The following is a 13,780-nucleotide window of genomic DNA, read 5'->3' as shown; positions in this document are numbered from 1 at the left end:
GAAAGCGAGCAGCAGGAACTCCGGCGCCAATCTCAGCGCTCTACAGGCGCTCTACCCTAGATGAGTGGGATTGGTCCTTTCGACCATCGATTGCATTGGAAGCGTTTTTCATTGGCGTTAGTCAAGAGTAGGGCAGAGGGCGGAGCACTCGTAGGCAGGCTCGTCCAACTGCCATTCTCGCGCGTCTTCCCTGTAGCGCATGCACCTAACGAGTAGTCCTCATTGGATCGCAAAAGTAGGGGGTGGGGGACTAGGAACGGTGGGAGCCGCTGTGTGTGGAGGAGCTGCTGCCGGTGTCATGGCGGAGCTGAGTGAGGAGGCGCTGCTGTCAGTATTACCGACGATCCGGGTTCCTAAGGCTGGAGACCGGGTCCACAAAGACGAGTGCGCCTTCTCCTTCGACACACCGGTAAGCCCATTCCCCACGCCCGCAGCGATCATGCATCGCCCTGGTCATTCTGCCGGGGCCTGCAAGGCTTGGGGTGCCGCCTCCTTGCGATGCACCATGGTACTTGTAGTCTCCCACGCTATTCCCTGCCGTTGTTTTTAATTAGCTGGAGCTGTCATGTGACTACCGTCCCCGGCAATCATCGCGCCCGCCTCGCCCGCTCTGCGTTTCGTCGAGCACTGTGGGGATTGTAGTCGCTCACGTCCCTCTGCTGTTCTAAGCTAGAGGCGCAACCCGATCGTCGGACTACATCCCCCAAGTGGACCCCTGCGAAAGCCTGGGAGTTGGCCTTGCCTGTCGCGCATGGCTCTCCGGGTTTTGTAGTCTCGTATAGTAGGGATGGGGCGACACCCCACAACCCGGGACTGGGTTCGGAGGGTGGGTACTACAGTTCCTAGGCGCCTAGTAGTCTGGAAGTGGCCATGAAGAAGGCCAATTATGAGAAAGGCCGAGCTACAGAGCTTCCACCCATGGTTAATGGACAGGGGGCGGGGAGGTGGGTCATTGGTGATAGGGAGGGGTGAAAAGAGGAGAGGAAAGCTCTAGTCGTTTCTCTTTTAAAATGAACTATGCCCACGGCCCCCTCTTTTTCCCGCCCATCGCAGAGAGCAAAGAGAACCCTTTTAAAAGTATTATCAGAGAGATGGTTTCTTTTTTGGAGGTTACTAAGCCCCTTGTCCCATCCCGCTCCCACTCTTGACTAGTTAGACAAAGCCACCACCTACACCATGCTTCACATTTTGCAGGCTCCACCCGGTACCTCCCTTCCTGCAGTTCTGCCTTCCTGTGTCGCCCACAAGCAAAGACAAGCCTCAGGCCAGGCCAGAGCCTGAACTGAGAGGGCACCAGCCTGGTTGGGATCCACCCCCCTCACCACCCCTCCTCTCAAGCTGCTGCTGGGCCCTGCCCAGGGTGTTCAGCCAGACCAGCTCATGGGCAGGAAAATTGCAAGTCAGAGTGGAAAGGCTTCATTAATGTATCACCAGTGCCGAGTATAGTAGCATGATCTAAGGCCCAGTTCAGGATCATCACTGATTTGTGGTTTGCTTGGTTTGCTAGGCTTTGATCTGGGCTTCAGACAGTGTGCTACTTCTCTGAAGTCTGACTTTGGCAGAGCTAAAAGAGGACCGCTCAGAGCAGAGCTCCAGGGTTCCAGTCTGTGGTGAAACCAGCATCTTTTATATCCAACAGAGGAGTTTAATCTCTGCAGAGATTCCTGATGCCTCCTAGGTCATCAGATGCATGGCCTGACGAAGCACTATCTTTCTCAGGAGGAAAAGGTTTTTTTCTTAATTACCAACAGATGGTAGAAGTCAGTGGATCCCTCTTTACATTCCTCTCTTTCTCTCTCCTACTAACTGTTTTGAATAATCCAAAAGAGATTTTTGTAATCTTACTATACTTCCCTTCCTTCACTCAAATTCAAATCTCCAGTGTGGCCGAGTTGCTTTGCTAATCAACTTCCAGCATATTTGATTATTCATATTGGGTTCATGATAGAAAGAGAGCTCGTGACCTTCCTGATGAGATATGTTCTATTTGTTTATGAACATTGTAATCCACACTGTTCTAGGGAGTGGTACACAATTTATGGAACCAAGAACTGCCTTAGATGGTGCCCTATTTTAATACCACAGCAGAGAATTTTTCAAGGCCATTGAGACTTTTATTCCAGGAAGATGATGCCTGCTCTTGCTTGGAGCTCAGGGAAGAGACTGTTGTCTCCAGTTTCCTCCTCCGCCTTCTCCATCACTGTATTCATAGAGGCACGAGTAGCCTTGCTCAATTTAGGGGAAGTCCATCCTCCCCATCAGCTGTGAATTAGAGTGGACATTTGTCTTTCTCCATTTTCTATTTGGCTTATGTGTGTTCTAGCTGTCTCAGCAAGTGTTGCAAGATTGTTCTAGAAAAGGGATGGCATTGAGGTCGGAGGTTGTTGGTACTTCAGTGGGATTTAGTTATTGGTCAGAGAGGAGGTGACAGAGTGGTAGCTGGAGAATGCCAGACTGGGTCCACGTTTAGTTGTGAGCTGCACACGAGGCATTGTTCCTCTGGAGCCAGCCTTCAGCAGGAGAGGAGAGAGAAGACTCAGTGTGGACCAGGGTTTGAGTACCTAACAGAGTGTGGTAAAGTAAAATCTGGTTTGCTGGCAAGCTCTTGGTGTTAGATGTACTGTTCAAGTGCTAGAATCTCTGCTTTTCCAGTCTGGTAGCTTTTCTGAATCCCGGAGATGAGGAAGGCTTATTATGGTGTCCCTTTTTTAGGTAATGTGTCTGACAAACAGGTCTTTTCCTTTCCAAGGAAAGGGCCCTTTCTCCCCCTGAATGTAATCTCTGACACTGAAAGTCCACAGTATTTGATCCCCATTTACTTTCTGGGTTTTTTAGCTCCAGAGGAGAGAGGTGTGTGTGTGTGGTTCTCTGCAGTTGATTAGAAGGCTCCAGAACCCAAAGAAGGAACAAGAAGAGGAATGGTGAATGATAGTCGTTATTCAGCTCCTGGTGTCCTTGTTGGTTGTTATCAAAGCCATAGGAGGATGGGAAGAATCTCAACCATGTACTAGGTCCTGAAAGGCTAAGTGACTTGCCAAGAGCCACTTAGTGTTAGAGAACAGAACCTTTTTTCTTGAAACCAGCAGTTTCTGAGCCAGGTCTTACTTTCCTCACTCGGCCATGGTTCATCTTCCCTGTGTTTCTTCCTCTGTCCCCTGTCCTGCAGGAATCTGAGGGTGGCCTCTACATCTGTATGAACACATTCCTGGGCTTTGGGAAACAGTATGTGGAGAGACATTTCAACAAGACGGGCCAGCGAGTCTACTTGCATCTCCGGCGGACCCAACGCCCGGTAGGGATGGGCTGGAGCAAGGCCTGGGAACATGCAGACATATCCCACTTGGCCCCCATTTTGAATCTATGTTCTGTTCTGACCTTCTATAGGCCTCAGTTTCCCCCCTCACTTATTTCTGTTAGTGTCATTAAAATTCAGCGCATATTTTTAGCTCTATTCTCTTCTGAGATTAACCCACTCCATCCTGTTCCTCTTCCCCATTTGTCCTTTCCCTGGTGCTCATTACTGGTCCTGCCCCTCCTGCCTCATTGCAGAAAGAGGAGGACGCCACTTCAGGCACTGGAGACCCCCCTCGAAAGAAGCCCACCCGGCTGGCTATTGGTGAGCACCACTGCAATCCTGTTCTCCCTGAGTGGGTCTTTCCCACTCTCAGAGGTACTAGGAGAGTCCCAAAAGAATGGGCTTGATTAGTAGCCCTTGAGCTCCGGAAGGGACAAAGTGAAGTGCTATGTCAGAAGAATGACATTTACCTGCGGTCATTGTCCTACTCTGCTTCTTCTTCCCTGTCTCACCAGGTATTGAAGGCGGGTTTGACCTCAACAAGGACAAGTTTGAATACGATGAGGATGTGAAAATTGTCATTTTGCCAGATTACCTGGAGATTGCCCGGGATGGTTTGGGGGGACTGCCTGACTTTGTCAGAGATCGGGTATGAATACCTTCCCACCTTCCCAAAGATTCCAGGGCAAGTGGGGCCAGAGCAGTGATGTCTTGGCCACGCCCTGAGAAAGCTGAAGACTAAGGGCTAGAGGGGACTGTGGGGCTGAGTACTGTCTCTGACCCGCTGCTTCCCGCAGGTGACCAGTGCGGTGGAGGCCCTACTCTCAGCCGACTCAGCCTCTCGAAAGCAGGAGGTGCAGGCCTGGGATGGGGAAGTACGGCAGGTGTCAAAGCATGCCTTCAACCTCAAGCAGCTGGACAACCCGGCTCGAATCCCTCCCTGGTGAGGCCTGGCCCCTCCACCTCCGGGTACAATCCCCAGAGAAGGGGCCAAGAGGCCACGCTCCTGGGGGATCTGGTGGGAGAGAAGGTTGGGAACAGGGCAAGGAAGGAGACTTGGAGAAGAACTAAGCGGGAGGATGTCCAGAGGAGAGACGAGGGAGATATTGGACTGGCAGGGGGCCCACAGAGCCCCGTTTCTCTTCTACCCTCAGATACCCCTGATCCATATTTCAGCTCATTTTCTTCTCCCTGGGTTAGTGGCTGGAAGTGCTGCAAATGCGACATGAGAGAGAACTTGTGGCTCAACCTGACAGATGGCTCCATCCTCTGTGGCCGACGCTACTTCGATGGCAGTGGGGGCAACAACCATGCTGTGGAGCACTACAGGGAGACAGGCTACCCGTTGGCTGTGAAGCTGGGCACCATCACACCCGATGGAGCTGGTACTCCTTCCCTTCCTCCAGCCATCTCCATGCTTAAATATGTTTAACTCGTTTTATATGACACAAATAATACATGAATATGTTCTCTTGATAAACAGTGAAAATATTGCAGATGAGACTAAATCTTCAATTAACCCCACCCCCACCCAATCCCCAGTCTCCTTCCTAGACGTTACCATCATTGATTAGTGTGGATCCTTCCCAACCCATCTTACCCTAGAACCTTATCCTGCTGAGTAGAATTACAATTAATTTCAACCCTCACCTTGTTTTACCCCATCCTCCCTGACAGCCAATCCCAGAAAGGCTTGTAACCTCACTGATGTTCAAGGGAGCCCAGAGGGTCACCCTACAGGCTTATCCTCCTGTCCCACCAAGGCCCCTCAGGGCAGGGGGTGGCATTGGTGGCCAGGCCAGTCCTGAGTCATCCCCTCTGACTCTGCTCCTGCCTCTTACCCTAGACGTATATTCATATGATGAGGACGACATGGTCCTGGACCCCAACCTGGCTGAGCACCTGTCCCACTTTGGCATCGACATGCTGAAGATGCAGAAAGTGAGACCTGTTCAGCTTCAGATTCTACTCATTCCTGCCCCTGTCCAGCCCTTCTTCTTTGCCTGAGGATGAGGTCGTGTACTAGAGAGTGCTGTCACAATTTCCTAGTCCCTAAGATATGTGGACTTTGAAGAACTTTCTAGAATCATTTATTCATTCACTGACTACTCTTTGGTACTTACTATGTGCTAGTCACTGTGTGAATAAGGCAGGTATATAGTCTTTGTTTTCATCAACTTATATTCTAGATGGAAAGGCAGATGTTAATCATGTAACACGCGAAAAAAGTGTATAGCTACAAACGGTGAAGGGTGCTCTGAAAGAGACGTGAGGGGCACGAGGGCACCTGGCCTAGTCTAGGGCATTGGGGAAGTTTCCCTGAGGAAATGTTGAGTGAGTGAAGACTTGAGGGGCGAGGAGAGGTAACTCTGGAATGGGAAAAACACTTCAGGTAGAGGTAATTGCATTCACTTCATTTCTTTATTCAAGCAGAGGCCTAATGACTAACAGGCCTCTGGGACAATTGCTTGTGGCATCCAGAACTTGGACTGGACAATATCCAGCGTGCCTCCCCTGTTAGAGTTCATACTTCAGCAAATTCTAGGCTTCAGCTGGCTATTATTTTAGACCCTGTGAGAGATCAATGTAAAAAACCCCCGGGGTCGAGTCTCTTGCCCTCTCTGAAGTGCCCCTTCCCTGTAGACGGACAAGACAATGACCGAGCTGGAGATAGATATGAACCAGCGGATTGATGAATGGGAGCTGATCCAGGAATCGGGTGTGCCACTGAAGGCTCTGTTCGGGCCCGGCTACACAGGCATCCGGAACCTGGGTAACAGCTGCTACCTCAACTCAGTGGTCCAGGTGCTCTTCAGCATCCCCGACTTCCAGAGGAAGTGAGTGATGCCTCCCCCACTACTGGCCCCTTGGCTCTGCACCCATAACACTCCTGCTCCTCTCCTGGTCATCAGCCTCTAGGCATACTTCTCCTTCAGCTTCCTGCAGCACCTCTGATCTAGCACAGTCTCAGTTCACATTGCACTGTGGTTGGTGTGCTGTGAGGGAAGCAAGTTGTAAATCTGCACCACCATCATCTAGTCACACAGACTCCACTGATAGAGCAGAACACCAAATCCTAGGGCTCCCTGAGGCCTCTGACTGACTTAGGGGTGAGCAGGTGATCTTTATTTTGGGCCAGTGACATCAGATGAGCACCTAACATGGACATGTAGCACTTGGGGAGAAGGGAGGACTTAGTACACCAAGAAGAAAGGCAAATTCTTAGCATAAATGACTTTGCTGTCTAATTGGGAAGGACCTGATGCATTTGTGAAAACTTAAAACCGTGTTGACAAGTTCCTTTCAACAGAACATGGACTGTATTTATCTTTCTCCCAGGCTGTCTTCTCCCATCCCCCTGGATCTTTCTTGGGGAGAGGCTGGGAAAGACTGCCTCAGTGCACTGCAAGCTGACATAGTTGAGAAGTGAGGAAGGGCAGGTTGCTGGAAGGAAATGGACTCTAAGGTTCAACCACATAACTCCCCAATCTGGAGGCAGCCTGTTCATTGAACTGGTAGATAACTACTCCTTTCCCTTTTCCTCTGAGCCCAGGCCGGAGCCCCTCTAACTCTCCTTCCCTTGGCTCTTAGGTATGTGGATAAGCTGGAGAAGATCTTTCAGAATGCCCCAACGGACCCGACCCAGGACTTCAGCACCCAGGTGTAGGTAGCCAGGTCTTACGTACGAAGGCTATTGAGAGCCTTGCAGCCAGTATGCCTCCTCTCTGCTCCGTGAGCAGGCAGCAGTTTAGCCCCTGGCCAGTTAGAAGCTTGCAAATGATTGCCTTTTGGGCGTGCTATCTGCCTTGAGATAGGTTCCTGTGGAACTTAAGGTTTTTCACATTTTAGAGAGTTGTCTAAGGAGGGCTTTGAGCAGGGGTTGAGTTGGGGAGAAAGAGATATAGGTAGATGTCAGATTACCATTAGTTGACTAAAGCTAAGTGATTCTCTTGGATGTTAATGCAGGGCCAAGCTGGGCCATGGCCTTCTCTCCGGAGAGTATTCCAAGCCTGCACCAGAGTCGGGTGATGGAGAGCAGATGTCAGAACAAAAGGTGAGTCTGGGACTCTATCCCTTTCAGGCTCTAGGATTGAGGGGAAACTGAGGTCTAAGAGAGGTCTAAGGAAGGCCACTTGGTGGTCTCTCGAGCCCCAGCTGAGTTGCTGCCCTGGCTCTGCCTAGGAAGTTCAAGATGGCATTGCCCCTCGGATGTTCAAAGCCCTCATTGGCAAGGGTCACCCTGAGTTCTCTACCAATCGGCAGCAGGATGCCCAAGAGTTCTTCCTTCACCTTATCAACATGGTAGAGGTAAGGGCTGAGACGATGACAAGGGAGGACACTCTTCACACTCCTTCTGTCTTCCTGCAATTCACTCTCTCTCTTTCCAGCCCCTTCTTGCTTCTGTCAGCCCAACCCACTCCCACCCCCATACCCAGCAGGCTGCATACGCTGCACCTTCCCTGTGGTAGCGGTTGCACCTGAGGAGAATAGTAGTGATAACCAGGGATCCTTACACTGGATGGGCTTGCTGCCTCATAAAGGCTACACTCAAAATAATATGAGGATACTTCCTGCTTATCAGGAGAACTACAAATACATTTCAACAGAGTCCCAGAGTGCTGTGGTGGGGCCAGAATCAGGGAGGGAGTGGGTGGGTAACTGGGGAAGCCTTCTACTCTGTTCTTGCATCCCCGTACTCTAGGTGGTAGTCTTCCTTTCCCTGTCCTCCCTGACTCTTTCCCATAGAGGAATTGCCGGAGCTCTGAGAATCCAAATGAAGTGTTCCGCTTCTTGGTGGAGGAAAAGATCAAGTGCCTAGCCACAGAGAAGGTGAAGTACACCCAGCGAGTAGACTACATCATGCAGCTGCCTGTGCCCATGGACGCTGCCCTTAACAAGGGTAGGTGGCTGTCAGCCAGGCCTGGGTGTGGGTGGAGTCTGAGGGTTGTGAGAAGCACTTGGGCACCTTATAGGAGCAGAGCCCACGGTGTGCCCTGCTCCTCCAGCCGATGTTCGAAGTTGGACCATCAGGGAAAAGTAGATTTAACCTTGCCCTCAGCTTGTCAGCTTGTCAGATGTGTTGAGAAAGAGAAGTAAGATCATATACGGATGTGTGTTGGGTGGGTTTGGAGAGCGCGGAGAAGCTGAAATAATGGATACAGAGCCAGTAGTGCCAGGCTAAGGAGCGAAAGAGGCAGCACCCTCTGAAGGATCCACCCACCAATTCTGTCACCAGAGGAACTTCTGGAGTACGAGGAGAAGAAGCGGCAAGCTGAAGAGGAGAAGCTGCCACTGCCCGAGCTGGTTCGTGCCCAGGTGCCCTTCAGCTCCTGCCTGGAGGCCTATGGGGCCCCCGAGCAGGTGGATGACTTCTGGAGCACAGCCCTGCAGGCCAAATCAGTAGCTGTCAAGTAAGTCCTGTTGGTTTGGGGCCTGTGTCAGGGTAGTTCCAAAGATGTTCTCTACCTTTTTCTAGTTCTCGTGTCCTTTTTTGAGGGTGGCGTCTCAGGGTCGCATCATTTTGGGCTGGTAATCAGGCCCTGGGAGAACCAAGAGGCCCTAGCCAGAGCAGATGTGGATGATTACTACGTTACCTTGTCCTGCCCCAAACACTCCCTCTTCTCATGGGACAGGGTCACTTTTTAGTATAGTATCTCTCCATTCACTCCCTCAATCCTGGCAGAGCATAAACACTTAGAATCAGTTGTGGACAGAATATGAATTTCCAGCAAGTGGCCTCACTTTTTGCTTAACTGTTGTTGGCATGAGCTTGAGATCTATAAGAGTGCTTAGGTCTCAAGGGAACTCAGCCACTCTGCTCCTTTGCTGCCACTGCCAGTAAGACAGCCCTTCTCCTGGCTTCTGCTGCTCCTTGTCTGCAGCCGCTCTGATGCCTGCCCAGGGCAAGATAAGAATATAGAATACTTTCTGGGCTGTTAGGTCTTTGAGAAGCTGAACCCCAGGGTGGGGGTTTCAGAAGAGGAGAATCTTGGGATTGTCTGGGTACCAGGACATTCTCTCTTCCCTAGGACCACACGATTTGCCTCATTCCCTGACTACCTGGTCATCCAGATCAAGAAGTTCACCTTCGGCTTAGACTGGGTGCCCAAGAAACTGGGTATGGTGGCTGGGATAAGCGAGGGAGGTTAAGGAGAAAATGCCAGAAAAAGAAGGGCCTTAACACATGTAAACTAATGTTTCTCTAACTTTCCTCTGAAAGGGGAAAGCATTACCTTAGATATTTTGAAATATGCCTAGTTTGAAAAGCACTGACTAAAAAATATTAAGACTACTTTGATTTTATAGTTCTGATATACAACCAAAGTAATTTTCATAGTTTTATTTTTATTTTTTTAATTATATTTTTCTTTTTAATAATTTTTTTTATTTTTCAATTACAGTTGACATACCATATTATATTAGTTTCAGGTGTGTAACATAGTGATTAGACATCTCTATAACTTAAGAAGTGATCACGCCAATAGATCTAGTACCCATCTGACACCACACATAGTTATTACAATATTATTGATTATATCCCCTATGCTATACTTTATATCCTCAAGACTATTTTGTAACTATCAATTTGCATTTCTTAATCCCTTTCTCTTTTTATACATTCCCCAAACCCCTTCCCATCTGGCAGTCATCAAAATACTCTCTATGAGTTTGTTTCTGTTTTTTTTTTTTTTTAAGATTCCATATATAAGTAAAATCATGTGATATTTATTTGTTTTTTTGGCTTTCTCTGTGTTATTTCACTTAGCACAATACCCTCAAAGTCCATCCATGTTGTTGCAGATGGCAAGATTTTCTTTTTTCTTTTTTATGGCTGAGTAATATTCCATTGTATATGTGTACCACTTCTTTATCTGTCTATTTATTGATGGACATATAGGTTGCTTATTTTTATTTTTATAACTGGTAAGATGTTTTTATTTTGATAATGTTGAAATAATTAGCTTTCATGGGTCTTACAGGCATCTGACGACTTTGAGAACTGCTGATTTAACTTCATTTCCTAGATAAGCTGAGACCCACAGAAGTATAAAATCATTTTGTCACACAAGTTGGAGGACCCATTCCTTGTCCATAGCTCATCTGTGGTCGATTTATGACTATAATCCAGGTCTCCTGACTCCAAGCCCGCAATTATTTTTTTACACTGGGACTACTAAGATTGGTACTCTCTGAACAGCTCTTTATTACAGAGCAGTGCCATGTTATGGTACAGGGGCTTTAGATTCCCAAAAGGCTTTTTCAAGAAGGGCCTCAGGGAGCTGCTGAGGTGACCCTTTTCCTGTCATTCCAATTGCAGATGTGTCCATTGAGATGCCAGAGGAGCTAGACATCTCCCAGTTGAGGGGTACAGGGCTGCAGCCTGGAGAGGAGGAGCTGCCTGACATTGCCCCACCCCTGGTCACTCCGGATGAGCCCAAAGGTAGCCTTGGTTTCTATGGCAACGAAGACGAAGACTCCTTCTGCTCCCCTCACTTCTCCTCTCCGACATGTTAGTGACTCTTCTTCCTGCCTGTCTCTCTCCCTTGCTGATGGGGTTCTTCTCTGCCTGCCTCCCCCGACCCTGTCCTTTGTGTTTCTCCTATCCTCCCTTTCAAATTTCCAGTGCCCCCTTGATGGACGTGAGGACCACCTAGAGCATTCCCAGCCACATTCTCTGTGGATGGCAGTAGCATTGGCTAATTGCCTCTCTACCCTGTCACTGCATTGGTTGGGGCCAGGGGCTGGGTATCATACTCCAGAAACAGGGCCTATTCTGTGAGAATGGGCAAGTAAGAGGATCCATGGGGGATCTTTAGCCACAGTTCCATGTCTTTAGGATACTGGCCCTGTGTATGTTGTGTTGTCTGTCGTTTTAGGTTTGAGATAAGAAAAATGCATGAATAGATGGTTGGGAGAGGGCCAGGGGGCTGGACTGTGGGAGGGATGAGGAGCGGAGAGGAGCCCCAGGAGTCAGTCACTATGCCCACACTTCTCCCACCACAGCCCCCATGTTGGATGAGTCGGTCATCATCCAGCTGGTGGAGATGGGCTTCCCTATGGATGCCTGCCGCAAAGCTGTCTATTACACGGGCAACAGTGGGGCCGAGGCTGCCATGAACTGGGTCATGTCACACATGGATGATCCAGGTATGCAGGGGTGGCCAGCTGGGTGAGGCAGGGCCATCACCCTCCCCTAAACACTTCAACCTCTTCACATTTGCAGATTTTGCAAACCCCCTCATCCTACCTGGTTCCAGTGGGCCTGGCTCTACAAGTGCAGCCACTGACCCCCCACCAGAGGACTGTGTGGCCACCATTGTCTCCATGGGCTTCTCCCGGGACCAGGCCCTCAAAGCTCTGCGGGCCACGGTAGGGGCTGCCGCTAGCTCAGGACTGGGGCCTGTGGCTAGAAAAGAGTGGGAGTGAGGGTCCATCCTTTGTGAGCAAGACCAGGGACAGCCAGTGTGGTATGGCCAAGGCTGGGCTCCATCCTTTTATGGCTGTGACGAAGGAGCTAAGGCTTTCACTGGTTGTTTTCTTGCCCCTGAACTTGTTGGAAAATGTAATGCTTCCCTCCTCTCCAAGAACAATAGTTTAGAACGGGCTGTGGACTGGATCTTCAGTCACATCGACGACCTGGACGCAGAAGCTGCCATGGACATCTCAGAGGGCCGCTCAGCTGCTGACTCCATCTCTGAGTCTGTGCCAGTGGGACCTAAAGTCCGGGACGGTCCAGGAAGTGAGTGTCCCGGGGAAACAAGACAGGCCTTGTGGGATCTAGCCATCGAGCTACACCAGATCCTCATTCTAAGGCACCACTGCTTCTCTCAGGGCAGAGGGGGCAGGAGCTTCCTTCTACTGACACTACTCCGGAAGGTGGGATTCTAGGAGGTGGAGATAGACTTTTGACCCAATACATGCCTGTATTCCCTGAAACTCCTGTCCTGAGTTTGAGCTGTTAGACTATCTTTACACTGTTATTCAAGGATTCCTCTCTCATTGTCTTCTCCTCCCTCCTCCCTTTTCTTCCCTAGAGTATCAGCTCTTTGCCTTCATTAGTCACATGGGCACCTCTACCATGTGTGGTCACTACGTCTGCCACATCAAAAAGGAAGGCAGGTGAGGGACCGGCAGTGTGCACTTGAAATGGGGGTGTGATGGTGGTGGTAATGAGTAGGGTCATTCTGGAAATCCTTAGAGAAGGTGAAGGCATACCTGATGGCGTCTACAAATACACCAGGGATGTACAGCAGGGATCAGGCAAACTTCAGCCCCAGGGCTGAATCTGGCCACTTGATTTTGTAAGTAAAGGTTTGATGAATGTCGCCACACATACTACTCATTTGTGTATTGTCTGTGGCTGTTTTCATGCTGCAACAGGAAAGTTGAGTACTTGTGTCAGATACCGGATGGGCTGCCAAACCTGAAAGATTTACTGGCCCTTTACAGAAAGTTTGCTGACCCCACCTTACAGGAATGAGTAGGGGGTGGCTGTAAAGATACTGGAGAATCCAAAAACACCAAGTAGGGTAAATGACCTTTGTGAGACTAGAATGCTCCCTTGAGACAGGTAGCAGCTGGACTGTAGGTTTGGGGCCTTTCCCTGGAATCCCCAGGATCGACCTCAGGGGCTATGTTAGAGAAACCTAGTTGAAGCAGTGTGGACTGCCCTGTTTGTTCATCCTTGTCCAACCCTCCCTAACCTCCCCAGATGGGTGATCTACAATGACCAGAAAGTGTGTGCCTCTGAGAAGCCACCCAAGGATCTGGGCTACATCTACTTCTACCAGAGAGTGGCCAACTAAGAGCCTGCGCTGACCCCTTACCACGGAGGGCAGGGGACTTAACCACCTGGCATGAAGGAGAGGGTCTGGGGGATGGACTGCAGTCTCCCTGCTCTGTACCCTTTTTCTTTTTGTCCCCAGCAGCAGGGAGGCAGCTAGAGGCTCTAGGAGAATGGCCAAGCAAAGTGGAGGGACACTCAAGAGACTTTGGGGATAGAGCAGGAAGGGGCGGGAGGGTGGACACCTGTCTGTGAGGAGACTATGTTGCTTCCCCCCCCCACCCCCCCAGATCTCTGCTTCTCTAATCCTGCCAGCCCCTGGCGTGGAGGGGGCTTGTTTGTGTGTGTGCGTGGGTGTCGCTTTGTGCAGCCTCTTCCACAGGACAGGGTGTCCCCGCTCCCCTCCCCCTTTGTGTTTGTTTTCTGTGTGGTTGGGCCAGGAGGGATCTGAGGGAAATGGGGACCCCCTCGCCCTCTTGTCTAAGTCTTTCCCCCACCCTGTCTCTTCCCTGTCCTTCTCTGGAAAATGCCAAAATACACGATGTGAATAAAAGTACAATGGCTAAATTGTGTCCTGTTTGATATCTTGGGGACACTTATCTTCCCTGGGGGTAGCAGGATGGCCAGTGTCTAAAAACTCTCAGCCCTGGCCCCTCCATAGGCAGTTCTCTACTTTTCAGTAGTTCTAGAGCTCTTGGGAA

The 13,780-nt window shown here is 50.0% G+C and overlaps 1 protein-coding gene across 2 annotated transcripts; it reads left to right on the top strand.

Annotated features, from left to right (window-relative positions):
• The first annotated feature begins 75 nt into the window (after window positions 1-75).
• Window positions 76-13,646, top strand: USP5 (ubiquitin specific peptidase 5). 2 transcript variants are annotated; one of them, XM_016162817.2, is made up of 20 exons: window positions 76-409; window positions 3,167-3,292; window positions 3,550-3,616; window positions 3,811-3,944; window positions 4,093-4,238; window positions 4,496-4,680; window positions 5,142-5,236; window positions 5,939-6,132; window positions 6,887-6,958; window positions 7,262-7,349; window positions 7,478-7,603; window positions 8,042-8,195; window positions 8,532-8,706; window positions 9,325-9,413; window positions 10,614-10,805; window positions 11,300-11,443; window positions 11,520-11,665; window positions 11,882-12,035; window positions 12,331-12,415; window positions 13,008-13,646. In XM_016162817.2, the coding sequence occupies exons 1-20, from the start codon at window positions 200-202 to the stop codon at window positions 13,099-13,101; spliced, it is 2,676 nt and encodes an 891-aa protein (XP_016018303.1). In that variant the 5' UTR covers window positions 76-199; the 3' UTR covers window positions 13,102-13,646. The 2 variants fall into 2 exon arrangements, with proteins under 2 accessions (XP_016018303.1, XP_016018304.1); XM_016162818.2 differs by having other exon boundaries at window positions 107-409; window positions 10,614-10,736.
• The last annotated feature ends 134 nt before the right edge of the window (window positions 13,647-13,780 follow it).

This window comes from Rousettus aegyptiacus, unplaced genomic scaffold (assembly GCF_014176215.1).
Source record: "Rousettus aegyptiacus isolate mRouAeg1 unplaced genomic scaffold, mRouAeg1.p scaffold_m13_p_2, whole genome shotgun sequence".
Taxonomy (NCBI): domain Eukaryota; kingdom Metazoa; phylum Chordata; class Mammalia; order Chiroptera; family Pteropodidae; genus Rousettus; species Rousettus aegyptiacus.
This window is presented reverse-complemented; position numbering and strand designations above follow the sequence as displayed.